The 18995-nt window shown below is 45.0% G+C and overlaps 2 protein-coding genes across 12 annotated transcripts in view; one reads left to right on the forward strand and one right to left on the reverse strand.

The window, feature by feature from the left end:
- Positions 1-18995, forward strand: part of LOC116662571 — a 56759-nt gene that overhangs the window by 25980 nt on the left and 11784 nt on the right. Inside the window, exon 3 of one of the 11 annotated variants that reach the window (XM_032476312.1) lies at positions 12271-12424. The exons of 9 other annotated variants lie outside the window; for them this stretch is intronic. The gene's annotated coding sequence lies outside the window, so the exon portion shown is untranslated. Of the gene's footprint in view, positions 1-12270; positions 12425-15730; positions 16063-18995 lie in introns of all 11 variants that reach the window. One more of the 11 variants, XM_032476311.1, reaches the window with a different exon arrangement.
- Positions 1-18995, reverse strand: part of LOC106730970 — a 47066-nt gene that overhangs the window by 18699 nt on the left and 9372 nt on the right. The window contains exon 3 of the mRNA XM_032476308.1: positions 13255-13400. Within this exon, the coding sequence (XP_032332199.1) occupies positions 13255-13400 (146 nt within the window). The remainder of the gene's footprint in view (positions 1-13254; positions 13401-18995) is intronic.

Genomic DNA, 18995 nt, shown 5'->3' on the forward strand with positions numbered 1-18995 from the left:
AGTTCATATATTTTAGAGGCAACAAAGCACCTCCTAGGACCACCAGTCTGCTCTGAAAATCAAAAATAGTGTCAGTACGTGTATGTATGACCGCACTATTATGCTGTACCCCAGAAACGAACACAGCTCTGTCAACTGACTCCACTTCAATTAAAAAGTTGCACAGGATATAATGTAATTAAGAAATGGAATGGTAACACTGAAAAAATAGTGTATTAAAAGATTACCTTATACGGTGAAACCTTGAATGATCACCTACAAGCTCATTGCTTGCGATGAACATCCTGTCTTCTTTAATTCTTCTCTGTGAAAACCGAGTGTGTCTCCAGCACTTGGCAGAGGGCTGTGAACTCCTCCAGGAAGCCTGAGCTTCTGCTGCAGGCAGGGTTCTGGCCATTGTGATGTCAGGGTTCTGAGGCTCATGCCATAACTGACCAACTGACATACTTGTTTCCCTGATTTTGCCTCCATCTTTTGACTTTTAAAAATCAATGTATTCATTTTGAGATAATTGTAGAATGCAGTGCAGCTATAAGAGATAATAAAGTGTCTATAAACTTTTACCCAGTTGCCCCCAGTGGTAACATCTCTCTAGGTTTTACTGCAATATCACAATAGGATGTTAACATGGATACAGTCAAGATACAGAACATCCCCTTGAGGATCCTTCATGTTTCTCTTTCTCAGCTGCACAGAGTTCCCTCCCACTTTACCATCTCTCAATCCCTGGAAACCTGTGATATGTTCCCCATTTCTTTACTTTTGCCATTTCTGGAATGTTGTGTCAGTGGGATCACACATTACATAACCATTTGGGGTTTGCTCTTTTGCACTCAGCATGAGTAGAGATTCATCAGAATTGTGGTGGGTATTATAGCTGGTTCCTTTGTAACCCTTAGCAGTTTTCCATGATGGTGATGTATCACAGTTTGCTGAACCAACTGTGGAGGGACGTCTGGGTCAGTCTTCAGTTTGGGGCTCTTAGAAATCAAGCGGCAACAGACGTGTGCGTGCAGGTGTTTGTGTTAACACAAGTGTTCACTTCCCTGGGCAAATGCTGGGTGGTGGTGTAGCTGTTGTTGCTGTGTGTCTTGTTTTTAAAGAGACTGTTAGAAGTTGCTTTCCCAAGTGGCGGCACCATTTCTCATCCTCACGAGCACTCTATGCCTGATTCACTTTCCCCACCTGCACACACACATTTAGGGGTGTCATTATTTATTTTAGGCATCTGATAGCTGTGTAGTGCCGTCTCGCTGTGGATTCAATTTACATTTCCCTCATGGTTAATGATGCTCAGTATCCTTTTGTGCTTATTTGCCATCTGTGTGTCTTCTTTAGTGTTGTGGGACCTGTAGTAACCTGCTACCAACATTGTATGTAGAGACAGCATCCTCTCCCCCCTAGAAAACTGATCAGTGTGCAGATAAGGAGGCTGCTGCCTGGGTAGTTTAGATGCTGTCAAGCCAGGTCGCTGTGATGGAACCAGAGGCTTCAAATCCAGCTGACTCCGGAGGTCCCCTAACATCTTCTGACAGGAGCAGGCACTTTGACAACTGCAGAGGACCGAAACCCAATCACAGTAACAAAAAAGTGTGCGGTTTCTTTTGTAGGCTCCTGTAATAGTGATCTGAATGCATATCTTTCATTCTTCAGTGACTGCTAAGGACCTTGAGGAAAGAGTCTCTATCTGATTTATCATTTAATTCTCACAGGGACGCATTGGAGGAATTCAAAACATTTTATTGAATAAATGAATGAAATAGATTTCTGCCATAGGTGAAGAAAAAATGGGGTACTCTGAAACAGTCTTTCTTTAATAATTTCATTCACTCAGCAGAGAGGGTTTGAGCGTGTATTTAAAGAAAGGCACCTGGTGAGGTCTGGACAGCAGGGAGCAAAGGGATTGAGATTCAACTCTCTCAGAAAACATAGATTTGCACGGTGGAGGCAGAAATTAAACAGATTCCCACCAGTAGATGTGTTAACACTAGACTGTTAGGTATAAAGAAAAATTAAAGAGTGAGATGAGTATATAAAAGAGGGACACCTGTGTTTGATTGTGTGGTGCACAAGCAAGGAAGGCTTCTTTGAAGAGCTCATTTGAAATGAATTTTAAAAGGTAATTTTGAATTATTTGGAGAGGATGCGAAAGGCAGGAGGAGAGAGAGGAAAAGAAAGAAGAAGAAAAAGGAGAGACAGTCGTGTGTTGGGAGGGGACGTTTCATATTTTCGTGCCGAAGGGATAGAATTTGAGCTTATGAAATTTCAGAGACATGAAAGAGTTTCCTAGAAAGTGAAATAGGTCTGAAAAGGTAGGTGGAGTCCAGAAGCACAGGTCTTTTTAGTCCTTTGGACCTTGTTCAGGCCACTCATTTTAAAACCAATCTAGTCTAAGTGGCATCTAGATAGTGGCCTGCAGACCCTTCTCCCCACTTGTAAAGGCAAGTGCTGGTCGGCACCTGCTTGCCTGTCTTTACAGCCGTGGGGGCTCACGGGGCAGCAGTTTCTGGGCCCTCATCAAGCATCTGTCAGAATGTGTCTGAGGCAAGAAATGTAGGCAGACATGTCTCCGCACCTTCCCCAATTGCCAGATCGTCTCCGCTCTCTGCCTCTCCCTTTTGGAGAAGGAGGTTAGAGCCAGGAGAACATCTCCCCTTCTGGAATCCAGTCACTGGTCATCGAGACTGATGTATGAGAATTGCTTTCGGGAGAGGCAGTCCTCCCCCAGAGGTTCTGAGTCACCAGATCTAGAAAACCAGTATTTATAAAAAGCCTTGGCAAGATTCTTACATATAACCAGCACTGTGATTGTGTTTTAGGTATCCAGTGAGAAAGAAGTGGGGTTCTTATGCCATCTTCCCCTTTGGTGTGAAGCAAAGGGGAGAAAACCTTTCCCAGAAAGATTAAAGGAGCTTTCCTTAGTCATGTAATAGTTAATTTAAGTGTAACAGCTTACTTTGTTCCAAAACACCATTGTTCTTTTCCATTTATGAAAGTGCTGTGAATGGAATAACAGTGACAGGGTCTGTTTTTACATATTTCATTGAACATTGCACTTTTGCCCTAAATACCCAGTAGGAGACGTGATCCTGTGCCACTGGTACCAACATTTAAGTACATTGCAACGTCAGTTTTCTTAGTTCTATTTTTTCCCTTAAATTTTTAAATCTTTGATTAAATATCTGTCTTGGAAAACAGAGTGTGTAGTGTCAGGTGTATATGTTCCAGAACCCAGTTACCTTGTTCTGAATCCCTCTTCATTATTTACTACCCACCTGAGAAGACAGCGAAAGCCAGGACAACTTGTAGAGCTTCAATATCTTTATTTGTAAAATAGAGATCATGATAAAAGTGCCTTCCTCACAGGGTTGTTATGAGAATTAAATGAGCTAATACTTAGAAAACTTACTGTGGTACCTAACACAGCAATCCTTCAGTTAATGTTAGTTATGCTTTTAGGAGACAGTGAGACTTTATATTCAAAAATAACCAGCGACATCACGGGTGGTCTTCCCTGACCAGAGAGAGGGAAACAGAACAGGGAGTGGTGTTGACTGAGTAACTACAAGGTGCCAAGCTCTTTGCCAGGCAGTTTAAGGATCTCATCTCATTTTTTTTTTTTTGCAGCAGATTTGTGAGTTAAGAATCATTATTTAGAGTTTTACAAATGGAGACGTTGAGGCCCAGTAAAGTTAAGTAACTGAGAGCCACGTACCTAACAATCCCTAGAGTCACGTTTGCCTAATTTCAAAGTGCTACAGTGTTTCACTACTAAGCAATGTTTCCCCTCTGAAGGAGAGAAGAAAAATGTACAGCCACACATGTTTAGGTCGGCTCAGAGGGTGTTTGATTGGCATGTATCTGTGTGTTCTCATTGACTGTCAGCGTCTGCCTTTGGTGCCCAGACCCATTCTCTTCAAAATGGCTGGTTTTGGAACCCCGAGCCACTGCTGCGTGCATGGACCATGTCTCAGACAGGAAGTTTTATCAGCTCCCAAACTGGATAGTAGACAATTACTTTGGTTTTCTAAAATTATTTAAAATTTTTTTTTATCCACTGGATATGTTTACTCAATTTAGTCTTTAATACCACTATGGCCATTATACCTAGTGTATTTGATGTGTATACATGATGGAGGGGCCACATCTCATTTAGGACACATTGAGTCACTCAGGTTTCCATGTTGCATTGATCAGGTCTCCGCATTTCTTCCCAAGTGGCCCATCACTTAGGGCACAGCCATTGATAAAATCCTGCAGCGCTGGTCTCCCGTGTTGCTAGTTGCCTGATGTCTTACCCTCTGCCCTTCCCTCAGGCTGTGTGCCTAATCCCATTTCAGTCAGTTGACCAGTTCAGCCATCACCACCAGCAGGTCTCTCAAGGCAGTTGGTTAACTGAATGAATTGTTTTTTTGACTGAGCTGGTCAGTCTTCAGTTGGAGTAGAAAATTCAGTTGCCCACTGTAAACCTATTATATTAGCCAGGTAATACAAGCTGTAGTAGCCAGTAAGTCCTCAATCACGGTGGTTTAAATACATTTGAAGGGTTTTTTTTGCTAATGCAAAGCTCATTTGGTAGCCAGTGTGGGAGTGGAGGGTTTTCAGCCCCACTCATGGACCGAAGCTGATGGAATTAGCAAGTGGTGCACAGAATTACTGTGGGCCCACCATCTCATTGGCAAAGGGGAAAAGTGAATGTGAAAGATTCATGGGAGGTTTTTATGGGCCAGGGCTAGAAGTGGCTTAATCATTCCTCCCCACATTTCACTGGCTAGAACTTGGGTACATGGCCATACCTAACTGCATGGGAGCCTGGGAAATGTAGTCTCTGTGTTTGCCTTGGAGGAAAGGAAAACTTAAGGAGCCAGTGTCTGAGACCACTTTCACTTTAAGGAGCGAGACCTTGGGCTTCAGACAGGCTGGAGGAGCAGTCAGGATGTGAGCGTGCTCTCGTGATGAGTCCCCTCCTGAGGCCTAGTTGCTCACATCTCTGCACAGATACCAGGCTGTGAATTGTGGCTAAACCTTTCCACTGTGGCCTCAGCCTAATTTTCATTCTGGGTCACTGTCCCTGTGAGTAATTTCTCTCCTGATTCTGGCACTCTGGACCTTCTACTACTTGCTAACTGATTTTTACCTCCACAAAGATGGACAAGAGAGGGATGCCCAGGCCTTCTCAGTGAGCCCTTGCTCCACTACCCTTTGCTGCCCTCTGCTGACCAGACCTGGAAATGATGAGTTGTATCTGAAACAGCTCCCTCTGAGAAGGACTTGAATAGCTGGACAGCTACTCCACAACAAAGAATAAAAAAGCCACATTAACATAGGTGGGAGAGGAAAAGACACAGTCGCACCAAAAACCCTACCCCTGGCATGGAGACTCACAACTGGGAGGGATCTCACAGTTACAGAAATTCTACTGGGAGGGTGAGATGATTCTCCACACTGGCACCCAGCCCTTCACACCTGCACTGCAGAGGCAAACCCTCGAAACATCTGGCTTTGAAAACCAATAGGGGTTGTATCCTGAGGAACCACAGGGCTGTGGGGTATGGAGATTCTGCTTCTAAAGGGCCCATGGGCAGATTCACTCACCCAGGACCCAGGACAAGAGCAGCAACTTAAAAAGAGCATAAACCATATGTAAAGATTTATCTGCCATTCTTAAAACATGTGCTAGAGGGACAGAAGCTTGTTGGGATTTTCCCTATGGACAGAGGTGCCAGCTGGTGCCATTTTTGTACTCTCACGTTAACTTGCTAGCACTCACAGCCCATGCTGCTGCCACAGCCCACCAGAGGCCGTGGGCACACATCCCACCCCACCTGCACCGTTGCTGCAACCCTGCCAGAGGCAAAGGTTCAGCCCCCATCCCGCATGCTGCTGCCACATCCTTGATGGAGGCGGTAGGCAGGGGTCCCACTCCCCCTTCCATGTTCCTGTTGCTTCACTGGAGGTGGCAAGTGAGTATCCTCCTTCCCCCACAAACCCCAAAGCCAGTGGGCAAATGCAGCCTACATGGGGGATGTCCTTTGAGTGCCAGGCTCTGATGGATGGCGGGATTGCAGTTCTGATCCATGGGTTGAAACAGAGAGTCACTTCAAGAAACAACCAGGAAGTAGGGCAAAGTTAAAAAATAAGGCTCAGTGCTTACATAGAGTCACCCCTTCAAGACTGGGAGAGGTAGCTGTTTTACCTAACATCGAAACAGACACAAAGAGCCAAGAAAAAGAAAAAAAATAGAAGAAAATATTCCATATGAAAGAACAAGATAAATCCCAAGGTTGGGGGGAAACCTTAATGAAATGAGGAGTTAAGTGATTTACCTGATAAAGAATTCCAAATAATGGTCATAAAAATGCTCGCTGAACTTAGCTGGAGTTTGGATGTACTCAGAAATTCAACAAAGAAAATATAAGTACCAAACAGAAGTCACAGAACCAAAGAATACAGTAACTGAACTGAAAAATACGCCAGAGGGGTTCAACAGTGGGCTTAGATAAAGTAGAAGAAAAAAAGTCACTGATCTGAAAGAGCAGTGGAACTTACCCAATCAGAGCAGCAAAAAAAAAAAAAAATTAAAAAAATAAAGATAGATTAAGGGACCTGTGGGCCAACATCATGCTAAGTAATATTCATATGGGGTTACAGAAGGAGAAGAGACAGGGAGAGGAGCAGAAAACTTACTTGAACAAGTAGTGGCTGAAAACTTCCCTAACTTCGGTAAGGAAACAGATACCCAGATTAAAAAGCCCAGAGAATTCCAAACAAGAGGAATCCAGAGAGACCCAGACCAAGACAAATTAGAGTTAAAATGCCAGAAGTTAAAGAGAGAATCTTAAAAGCAGCAAGAGAAAAACAACTTGTTATGTATAAGGGAACCCCCCAAGCCTAACAGCAGATTTCCAGCTGCAACCGTGCAGATCAGAAGGGAGGCATGGTATATGCAAAATGGTTAAAGGGCAAAATCTTCCAACCAAGAATACTTTACCCAGCAAGATTGCCGTTCAGAATTAAAGGAGAGAGCAGGTGTTTTCCAGACCAGCAAAAGCTAAGGGAGTTAATCACTACTAAACTGGCCCTGCGAGAAATGTTAAAGGATCTTCTTTAAGCTGATAAGAAAGGACACTAATTAGTAACTGGAAAACATAAGAGAATAAAAGTCTCACTATTAAAGGTAAATTTATAGTACACTTATTAATTACTTTATTAATTAATCACTTATAAAGCCAGTATGAAGGTTAAAAGACAAAAGTAGTGAAAATAACTGTAACTATAATAATTAATAAGTTAGCTAGATTATACCAAATTTTTAAAAATGCAGACTTGTAGAATATATTCAAATTTGCTATCAATTTAAAGTAAATCGTTATTTATATACTATATAGACTGTTACCTGTGAGCCTCATGGTAACCATAAAGCCAAAACCTATAATACACAGCAGATAATGAGAAAGGAGTGTAAGCGTAACAGTAGAGAAAGTCATCAAACAGGGAATGAAAGAGAAGAGAGAGGAACTACCAAAGAACCAGAAGAGAGATAACAAAATAGCAGTAAGTACAGACCTATCAATAATTATTTTAAATATAAATGGACCAAATTCTCCAGTCAAAAGACAGAGTGGCTGAATGGATTAAAAAACAAGACCCAGCTATATGCTGCCCTAATTTGGTAAGAAAAATAACTGTCTGGGCAGATTATACAGAAGGTAACAAACAACTACGTCTTCTGTAGAGCAGACTGAACACTCCTACACCAATTTGTCATTTTCATAGAGGGAAAATGACATTCTAGTGCTGTGTTAATGTAATGTTTAGCACTAAGAGTTCATGAAGTTTTTCTTTTTGTCTTACAAATACAGTTGTAAAAGCTGAGTCTACTCTGCAGACATTTTAATGGCTTTCATTGCTTCTCTTCGGATTCTTTATTTGCATTATTATCAACTAAGACAAGTAAAGTTAATTTTCTGCAAGCCTTCTAAACTTTCTCTGTCCATACAAGATTTCTTTTCTTTCACTATCTTCTTTAACTTGTTGTACAGAATCTTTGCTTTAAGAAGAAATTACTGTCATTTCCCATTGATAAATGAAAATACATTCCATTACTTTGTTAACACATTTAGTCTTTTTCTGAAACCATTGTTCCCAGGATAGCTTCGATACTCATTTTTAACCAAAATATCTAATTTATTTTTCACTAAATGTTGAAAAGTAAGTAATAACAGTTTCATACACAGTCTTGTTAGCATACCAGCAAATTTCATGAGCACATATAAAACAATTATCTATAGCTACACAATCACCATTTTTACAGCTTCAAAGCGGCAAAAATAAACATGTTCAGTAAAGAAAAAGCAGTTTCATAGCATATGAAAATAGTAAGCGAATATTGATGACCAATATTTCAAGTATTTTATGTAGAAATTATCCAAATATTAAATGATTATCCATTATTTAATAGAATGTTACATTAATACAGGGTTTTAAAGTTAACTAAAAGATTTGCAAATTATGTCTAAGCAGACTTGCCAGTGAATACAATTACTATCGCTAAAATAAGTGTGTCAGAATTATATTTCAATTTAGTTGAATACAGTTTTTAAAATTTGGTTTCACTTCCACCTCCCACATGCTTCTCACATGTTATCTCAGAATTCAGGACCACAAAGCGAAGTAGTCACAGTGTTAACCGTGTTTAAAGATGAAGTAACTGAAATGCTTGCTTGATAAGTGGTGGGATCAGCCTTGTCTTCCAGTTTGCTGAGCTGCTTCTGAATGTCTGCATGACTTGAGAGCTCATATTCCACATTTCACACTTAAGCACTTTATTATATATCTGCCTTACATTCACTGATTCACGTGACCAGTCTTGAATGACACAGTAACATTTAGTCTTCAGCCTACATTAGGATCCCTTAAGTCCTTACGTAAAATACACGTTTTTGCTTTCCCTCCCCACCACTCCCACGATTTGGGTTAGTAGGTGTATAGTAAAGCCAAGGAATATGCATTTTTGCAATTTCTTTCCCTTTCCCAGCCCCATGATACTAACTCAGTTTCTTTTTGAGACACACTGAATTAAACTAAATTTGAGGGACAGAACCATTATGTACTGTGCATGGTCTACAGTAAACTTTTGGCAAATACTTCCTGATAGATTTCTATTTTAACTAACATTTTTATTGGTAAGTTTTTAGATACAGTGTGGCTGTACATAACAGAAATACCGACCAAAATGGCTTAAATGTAAGGACATTGATTAGCTCACATAAAAAAAAATCTAATTTCGTTAATTTAGAAGCTTAACATTTCCTTCCTTCCTTCCTGCCTTCCTTCCTTCCTTCTTTCCTTCCATCCTGCCTTCCTTCTTTCCTTCCACCTTTTCACAGCCTCCACTCATTTCTCCCACTGAACCCCACCCCTACTTTGGCAACCACCAATTTATTTTCTGTACCTATGAACTTGGTTTTTATTTTTTAACTTTTATTATTAAACTTTTTAGATTCTACATATAAGAGGTCATATGGTATTTATTTCCTTTCCTCTGCCTAACTTATTTCACTAAGCACAATGCCCTCAAGCTCCATCTGTGTTATCAAAAATGGCAAGATTTCATTCTTTATGGCTGAGTAATATTCCATCATATATATATGAATTATATATACATTATGTATGTTTTTTATATATATGTGTGTGTATATATATATGTATGTGTAAAATACCTTCTTTCTCCATTTACCCATCTGTGGACACTCAGGTTGCTTCTTTGTCTTGGCTATTGTGAATAATACTGCAATAAACACAGGACTACAGGTATCTCTTTGAATTAGTATTCTTGTTTCCTTCAGATAAATACCCAGAAGTGGAGTTGCTGGATTGTATGGTAGAGCTATTTTTAATTTTTTGAGGAACATCTATACTGTTTTCCAAAGTGGCTGGATCAATTTACATTTCCACCAACAGTACACAAGGATTCTCTTTTCTCCACAGTCTTGACAACACTTGTTATTTTCTTGTACATTTGAAAATAGCCATTCTGACAGATTTGAGTTGGTATCTCATTGTGGTTTTCATTTGCATTTTCCATTTGATTTGCATTGATCATTAGTGGTGTTGAGCACCCTGTAACATATCTGTCGGCCATCTGTTTGTCTTGTTTTGGAAAAATGTCTATTCAGATCTTCTGCCCATTTTGTAACTCGATTGAAGTTTTTCTTGCTATTGGATTGTATGAGTTTTTATCTAGCTAGCTAGCTAGATAAAAGTTTTTGGAGATTAATCCTTTATCAGATGCATTGTTTGAAAATTTCCTCTCCCATTGAGTCGGTTGCCTTTTCATTTTTTCATGGTTTTCTTTGCTGTGCAGAGCTTTTTAGTTTGATGTAGTCCCACTTGTTTATTTTTGCTTTTGTTACCTTTGCTTTCGGTGTCAAATCCAAAAAATCTTCATAAGACTAATGTCAAAAAGCTTACTGCCTATTTTTATTTCTAGGAGTTTTGAAGTCAGTTCTCGATGTTCAAGTCTTTAATCTATTTTGTGTTAGTTTCTGCGTATGGTGCAAGATAGTGGTCAAGTTTCATTTAGTTGCATGTGACTGTCCACTTTTCCCAGGACCATTTGTTGGAGAGATTGCCCCTTCCCCATTGTATATTCTGGCTCCTTTGTTATAAATAAACTGACCATATATGTGTGGTTTTGTTTCTGGGCTCTCTGTTCTGTTCCATTGATCTGTGTGTCTGTTTTCTTGCCAATACTATGTTGTTTTGATTGCTACAGCTTTAGAATAGAGTTTGAAATCAGACAGCATGATGCCTTCAGCATTATTCTTTCTCAAGATTGCTTTGGCTGTTGGGGGTCTTTTGGGTTTCCGTACAAATTTTAGAATTTTTTGTTCTAGTTCTGTGAAGAATGTTATCTGCATTTTTAATAGTGATTGTATTAAATCTGTAGAATGCTTTGGGTAGCATGGGTCTATTTTAGCACTGTTAATTGTTTTATTCCATGAGCGTGGAATATCTATCTATTTTTGTCTACTTTAATTTGTTTCTTACTGTCCTGTAGTTTTCAGTGTACAAATCTTCCCCCTCCTTGGTTAAATTTATTTCTAGGTATTAAATACAGTTGTGTGTTTTTCATCATCTTGAACATGGTGTGCAAGAACTATTACCCTATCTGATCAGGTAACTGGTATGAAAACTTTAGGGAGTTCAGGTTAATTGGTGTCTTCATGAGACAACATAAGTCTTATTTAAAAGTTAAAACCTATGAATGATACTCCAAAGTCACGTTTAACAGGGGAGACTCATGGAAGCATTCTTAAACTTAAACTTAATCTTAAACTAAAATTACCAAAGCAATCTGAATTATTGAAAAATTTAACTTGACTTACATAAACATTTTTTGTAGAAAAATGTTAGTAAAGGGGGATTTTTAAAAATAGATTAGCACAACTAAAATATTAGAAGTCAGTTCGTTTATACGTGACTTTATTTTTGTGATATGACTACATTCCTCCTGGAAATTCCTTTCAATATTGCTCTCCCCAAAGAAACATTTTTAATGGGGGTGGGGTGACTCCTCACTTCACCTCCATTGCCTTAATAGCTGGGACAGGCTGAAAATTCACGGATCAGTGCAGATCAGGTGTTTGGCAAGCTTTTGGCAGATTTCGGGTGACACGGGGAGCTGGCAGTGGTAACACAGATGGAAGCACCTAGCACACACTCAGTGGATGTACTGGGGCCGCTCTCCCGCAAGGCGAGGCCCCCGCAGGCTCCTGAATCCTCTGCACGGAGGATGAGGCCAGGATGTGAAAGGCGTGTTTGAGGAAAGAGAAGCACCTCAGGGCACAGAGCACAGGTCTGGGGGGATGTGGAAGAAGGAAGAGAATCAGGTCCTGGTGAGATGGTCCTCACTAGAGCTGGAAGCAGTAACTTTCCCCTTTCTTGCATTTTCCTGCAGACACCTCCTCACAGCGCATCTCTGTCAAGCTCCTCCTGACACACAAACTACACACACCACCTGAACAACAGCCAAGGGGTTAGTCCCTCATAAGACCACACTTCTCTGCCCATGAAACCTCACTTGTAATCTGCCTTTGGTTCACTTCAAATTCATGGCAAGAGGTCACGATGGGTTTGATTTTGTGGGTACAGGCGTTTCCTCAGTTCAAGCCCCCCCCATTGCCCTCTCTCCTTACAGGCTCACTGATACCTCCGGTGACATTCGGTATGGTAGTCAGGCCCAGTTTCCTTTCTCATGTTTTCTAGTGTAACAGACAGACAACGCGGTGGTGTCACCGTCAGTCACTGTCTGGGATGACGAGCGGGTCATGTGAACCGACCACAACATAAGCCAGCAGAGCCTTGGCACCATCCATCAGCCTTAGGGGCTTGACTCACTGTAGCTCCAGACACCACGCTGGTGGGTATAAATTCAGTGTAAAATCGATTCTAAAGCCGTCCACTTGATAGGCACCTTGGGATGATGAAAGGTGAAAGTAATAAGGCAACTATTAGCTTCCCTCTGTTAAAAAAAAGCAATAAATTACACTGGGGCAAATTACAAGTGACAGAGGGGAGGAAGCTGGGGCCATCTCCACCCTGACCCCCAGGCCCAGGGCTCCTTCCCAGCGGGAGGACAGCTTTTAGTCTGGCAGAGAACAGGTCCGTTCAGCCTCAGAGCTGAAGGCCTTTGGTCTGTGGGCTGTTCTGCTGAGCTGGGCACCCGAGCTGGGAGCTGGGGGCCCGGGTCGGGCCCGGTGTCTGTGGGTGTCTGCAGGGGCCGGCGGCTTGCAGCCATGCGGGCCAAGTGAAACTGAAGGGGGTGCGGCTGACTCAGCGTGTCTGGAGGCCCTAATAGAAGGCTGGCGCCCCTCACTGCTGCAGGAGCCCCTGGAGAACCCTTGGGCCTATCCCTCTGTGACGGCCAGTGCCCCTTGGGAGCCCCTGGAACAACTCGGGGGGGCTTTCAGCGCTGCTCTCAAGACCTCTAACCTTGGCAAATGGTCACCGGGAGACAAAGCTGTAGTCGTGATCACTACCTTTGGCTTCTCGATGTGTCTGAAAGACCTTTACTCACTTTCCCAGCAAATCCTGCTCCCCAAGCATCTCTGGTTGAGCTGGACAAAAGGCCTGGCTCGACCCAGGTGTCAGTGACAGCTGCTGTGACCTCACCCTGAACATCCCAAGAATGCCCCTACTCAGTGAGTCTGCTGACGCGGATGTTCGCCCGTCCACCCGCCAGCTCCTTACTTTGCCTCCTTCTGCGTGGTACTCCTCAGCACCAAGCATTCTGGCCCAAAGTCTGTGATCTTGCCGTGCTGCACTGTCTTCACCAGGACGTTCCTGGCCACCAGGTCTCTGTGCACCAAGAGCTGGTCTTCCAGGTAGTTCACGCCCTGAAATGGGGCCGTGCAGTGAGGGAGTGGGGTGCTTGGCAGACCCCAGGAGAGCTTGGCCAGGGTCAAGCAGAGGGCAGGGTGAGTCACCGTGGAAGCCCCAGTACAGGGTTTAGTGTCACGTGTGCAACAGCCTTGGAGCCCCTCCTCTCCAGGGAAGGCGCTGGAGCCCCTCCTGGGACATCCCTTGACGGACACAGCAAGTTGCACCATGTAACGTTAGTGACTGCTCCATGGACAGAAAGTGAAGACAGGAAGCATGACTAGCTGCCGACTTAATGACTTACAGCCGTCCAGTTACTCAGGTTTCAAACTCAGATGAAGCAAGTAGAAGAGGCCAGGCCAGGCCCACGGCCGGGCTGAGACCTGGTTCCGGACCACCCTCCGCCACCTGCCTGGCCTCGCTTTCCGTGTGCCAGCGCATCTGGGATGCTGCCCTCCCTGGCCTCAGGGCTGAGAACCCGCTCTTTCACGCTTTCCTGGACTGTCTTAAACAGGCTTCAGTACCAGTGAAGGTTCTGTCCTGTTTTATTTTCTCTCTCTCTCTCAACTTTTAATTGAAGTCATGTGGATATTGAATTCACTTTACAAAGGGCCACTCCCCACCCCTCCCTGGCTGCCTCCACAATTCTGCTGTAATTAGAATCAAGGTTGTAAGAGGAAGAAAGAGTATTTGAGAAGCAGCCAGCACAGTGCCCAACATGTAGTGAATTCTTCAATGTATAGTTGTCCCTTGGTACCTGTGAGATCAGTTCTAGGGCCCCCTCCCCTTCCCTTCCCACCCAAGCCTGTAGAAATTCAAGACCCTTATATAAAATAGCACAGAAGTTGTATAAACCTACACACACCCTCTCACATATTTAAAATCATCTCTAGATGACTTGTAACACCTAATACAATGTGCATAGCTGTAAACACAATGTAAAAACTATGAAAACAGTTGCCTGTGGCTGGCAAATTCACATTTTGTTTTTTGATGCTTTCTGGAATTTTTTTTCCCCAAATATTTTTTGACCCATGGTTGGTTGGCTCTGCAGATGCAGAAATCACGGATGTGAAGGGCTTACTGTGTGTCCCCTCAACTCCAGTCCTTGTCCATAGCCTTCTTGGTGTCTTTGTCAGCTGCCCCTTCTCCTCTGACAGGTGGGGGTGACTTCCCACCCCTGCTCCTGGCCTGATGCCTGTTGCACTGAGCCTAGCCCCGCGGGGCCCCGCCAGGCCCTAGCCTGCTGACATGAGAGTGGCAGCCCTCGCCTGTGGGCAGGGCCAGACTGGCAGGCGGGAGGGGAGGAGGGTCAGGGTCTGCACACACCCTATGCTGTTGGTGCCACAGTCTCTCCGCCTCCTCACAGCGGCCACTTCCTCTCTTCAGCCAGGAGGGTGGGCCACATTTCCAGTTTCCCAGACACTCAAGAACTCTCCAGCAGAGCAGGCATGAGAGAAATGCTTACAGAAGGCACGAAATGGAAACGAGCAGGTTCAAACAACTCGGCTTTCCTCTCCGGCTTTCTGTAGCTCTCCCCATTTTAGTGCAGGTACAGGGAGCACGTGTAGATAAGAATAGATCCCAAATTTTCTGGCAAATTCTGTGCTTTCTCTTGCATAGATTCTAGGTTAAAAAAGTAATTAACTTGTCGTTATTGGAGCAAAATTTAAAGATTTTCTTCTAGAGCAAAACTAGCCATTATAGGAAAATAAGGTCTTAAAAAGACCCTGCCAGGAATTAGTCTCAGAGGGCTGTTTGTGAAGCCTGTAATGTTTTTCTTTTCTTAGGGGAAAAAGAAAGATCAATCCCTATGTCTCCCTTGTATTATCTAGACGGCTCTTGAATGTTACGATGTCATTTGGTTTATGTTTTTTGGAGGCGGGGAGGTAATTAGGTCTGTCTTTATTTTTAATGGAGGCCCTGGGGATTGAACCCAGGACCTAGTGAGTGCTAAGCATGAGCTCTACTACTGAGCTGTACATGCCCAGCCACTGTTTGCCTTAAATGCTTCCCTTCCTAAGATGTCTCAGGTGCCAGGAAGTAAGTCTGAGGGGCTCCTGTCCACTCAGGAGGTGGCTAGCAGGCGTCCTGCTGGAACAGCACTTCCAAATTAGGAATTGTTATTTAGGGATGGGGTGTGGGAGGGAGAGGGAAGCCGTGCTGAGAAGAGGCTTCCTAATGGAGCAGGACCTCCTACCCTGTCACCTCTCCCCACTTCCGGTGGGGGGGGCCTCTTCCCATCAGCCTGGCCTCTCCGGGGAGTCATTCAACCCACAAGGAGGACGCCGAGGGCATCTCCAGCTACATTTAACTATCATCCTGAACTTGCACTCTGCCTCTTTAGATGCCTCACGGAGAACTTGGTACACTGAATGCATTTTTGCAAGAGCTTTTTGAAGATGAATAGAGGCCAGGATAAGCGGGTGTAACAGTGGCTGACAGCCTGAGCCAGGCGTTTCAAACAGGCCCGCAAGGAAACCCCTTCTGGGGCTGAGAGTCCGGCACCCACACCACCGCCCTGACAGCGATCCAGGGGTCCAGAGGCTGGGCCAACTCTTCCCAGACCAAGGGCTGGGAGTCCCCACCACCACAACTGGGACCGTGTCCTCAATTTCCTGCAGGCGACTCCACGTGAAACTTGCCTGCTGACTGGTCCAAAGGCTGCTTCGGATGCGCGTAAGCCTCGCAGAGCCTCTTGGAAACTCGTTTCCCTGACTCTTCTCTGAGATGCTGGCTTTAATTTAGTGGAGTGCATTTATTTTGTTGGTTAACATAGGAGAGCTGGGGTGGGTATTGCGACACTGAGGTTGAAAGGGGGTTTGAAGAGCCACCCTGGGCACACAGGAGGTTCAGGGCCAGTGCACGTGGGCTTTAAAGACTTTCCTGGCACAGCACCCTCAGAAGAAAGGCCTGGGGTGTGCTTGACGTGTGTGGAATGTCTTCCCAGGCGCTGTGGTACCTACAGCTCCGGGGAGGAGCCCCGAGCGAGAGGCAGGAGTGAGCTGCATTTCTGGCCTGTTGTTCAGCCACCAAGTGGAGAAGCCAGAGAAGTGCTGACTTGGTGAAGACGGAAGGGCAGAAAGTAGGCGTGGAGGGGTAGGCAGGAGGTTTGGGGAGAGTAAAGAAAAGCCTGGCCTCCACCCCACTGAACTCAGCCTGCCCTCAGAAGAGAGGGGACACGTGAGAACTTCCTGTCCCACCCAGAGGTGGCGCAGCACCAGCCTCCTGCTGTGTGGGGACAGCAGCACAGCTGGACTCGGGCCTGCAGGTCCTACTCTGACCGTCACATCAAGTGCTGGCAAACAGCACAGGCTCAGGAGCAAGGATGCCCCAAGTCAGATCCTGATTTTGCCGCTTGCTAGCTTGAGACCTTCACGAGTTACTAGAACACCCCAGGCCCCACTTTCCCCTTACGTAAAATGGGCTGCTCGGGGGATTAAATGACTGCAGTCCACATGGAGCGCTTTGGATGCAGCCCAGGGAGAGCCTCCGTCACTGCTGTGACTGTTCATTTCCTCCTGAGCGTCAGCTCCACCCTCTCTTCTCCACCTCTTCTGCTATGAACTCCCTGTCCTGCTACACTTTCCACAAAAGTCTGATCATGAATATACCCACGTGGCGCTCTTTGCTTTTGTGATGAAGCTGGGCTTGTGTGGCCCTGGGGTGGTTCCCCCCTCTGCTCCCTCCCCTCCCGGCTCCTCCCTGCCCCTCACCCCTTCCACAGTCCTCAGTGTCCCAGCCACCTCTCACGGGCTGCTCCCCTCAGACGGTCCCCAGGACATGGTCAGGCTCTCACAGCACGGGGCCCTTGGGGTGAGGTGCGGGCTGGCTTCCTCACTGCTGACTTCCCTGGACTGGCACGTGGCTGGCACACTGAGCCCACTTTGCTGGTCCCCGTGTGACCTGCACAGCAGCTTCTGGGTGTCGGGTCCCTCAGCCTGCCTGCTCTAACCCACTCCTTTCCTGCTGCGCCTCTAGCTCTGTGTGCATCTGTTTTCCTCGCCTGTTTGTAAGTTTGGGGAGATAACATCTGTCTTCTTTATGTATGTGCATTTCATGTGTTATCTGACGCTGACATAAATGCCCAAGAAATGAAGCAGTGAAATGTCCAAAAGTAGATGCATGTGCATTGGTGGGACAGCAACTTTTGGCTTTATAATGACATACCATGAATTGGTCATTTAGGTCGATGAAGTTCCGCTGTGATCTTTTATGCAAGAATGTAAAATAAATTTTAAAAATAATCCAAATAACTGCGCTGTCTGGTCATCGGCTCTGCTGTGTGGCTCTGGGCATCTCTCTGGTCTTCTGGGGGTTTATGTAGGTGTGTGCTTTGCAGGGGAGTCAGCTCCTAGATGTCCTCTCTGGCCCTGTGGATGGAGGCTGGTGGCAGAGTCACCACCCTCTGGCTGCACCTGGAATCTCATGGTTAGGAGTCCTGGCCTAGAGCACAGGAAAGCCGGAGTGAGGGAGCAGACCTGGGGAGAGGGCCAGGCCCCTGGGCCCAGGTGGGAGATTATGCACTTGAAGTTGCTCAGAACAGTCAGTGTCACCCTCCCGACAGCTGAGCAAGGCTGACCAATGACAGCTCCTCTTCCAGCCCCTCCTCCAGAATAAATTTCATTCTCTCCCACCCCTGCTCATCCGTCAAGACCACGTTATAATTTGTCAACATGGGTTCCATCACAAGGCCCCTAGAACCAGGCACATGTGACTGGGATGTTCTGCGACATCTTGGGGCATGGCTACCTCCCTTCCCTCACCTGGACGTGTCTTCCCTCAGCTACTCACATGCCCTGACAGCTCTTATAACTGTGAGCAGTGAGAACACCTAGGGCTCTGTCAGATGCATTTAGACCAAGCTAAGTATCCTTTGAAAAGTCGATCCTTTGAATGGAATGTTTTTTGAAGTTCATCCTTACTAAGTTTTGTTACGTGAACTAGGCGTCGTGTGGTGCTGACAGAGCTGTGGTTTCTTCCTCAGAGCCTCTCCCTTCCCCTCGTAGCCACCTTCACATCTCACCAGGGCCTGGCCGAGGATCTGTAACTTACATCTTCTCTCTGAAAACTCAGTTTTGTGAGAACTCAATCCACGTTAGGGAATAAGAAAGCTCTGTGGTCCCAAAGACTCGGGACAGCGTTAGATTAATCACAGCCTGGATCGCTGACAGGTGCGGGGCCCTGAGATGCCCTAAAGGAAGAGCCCGGCACAGCAGCTGTGTTCTCTGATCTGAACTGATAACAGCATCACTTGGATGAGAAGATTTTACAACATTTTTGTGCCATCAGATTATTTTGGGACTTACTTGCTTGTTTATGTAGCAAGAAAGAATGGGCACAAGTTCTGAAGGTCCCGAGTCACTCCTAGTGAGTGAGCGCCACCTGTGTCTCCGTGAGCCCGGAGCTTAGGAGGTGATCATCTCTCTGACAAGTGAGCACCTCCTGGGCCTGAGTCTAGAGTCCACTCTCACCACGCACAGAAGGGCGTCCCTGCTCTCCCAGCCCCACCCTGGTTTCCTCCCTAGGCCATCTCTGGCTTTTTTGTTCTTTTCTTTTTCCTTTTACCTGGGTGATATACGATACAATTTTATGTGTCCTCTTGGCAGTTT

Source organism: Camelus ferus, unplaced genomic scaffold, assembly GCF_009834535.1.
Source record: "Camelus ferus isolate YT-003-E unplaced genomic scaffold, BCGSAC_Cfer_1.0 contig377, whole genome shotgun sequence".
Taxonomy (NCBI): domain Eukaryota; kingdom Metazoa; phylum Chordata; class Mammalia; order Artiodactyla; family Camelidae; genus Camelus; species Camelus ferus.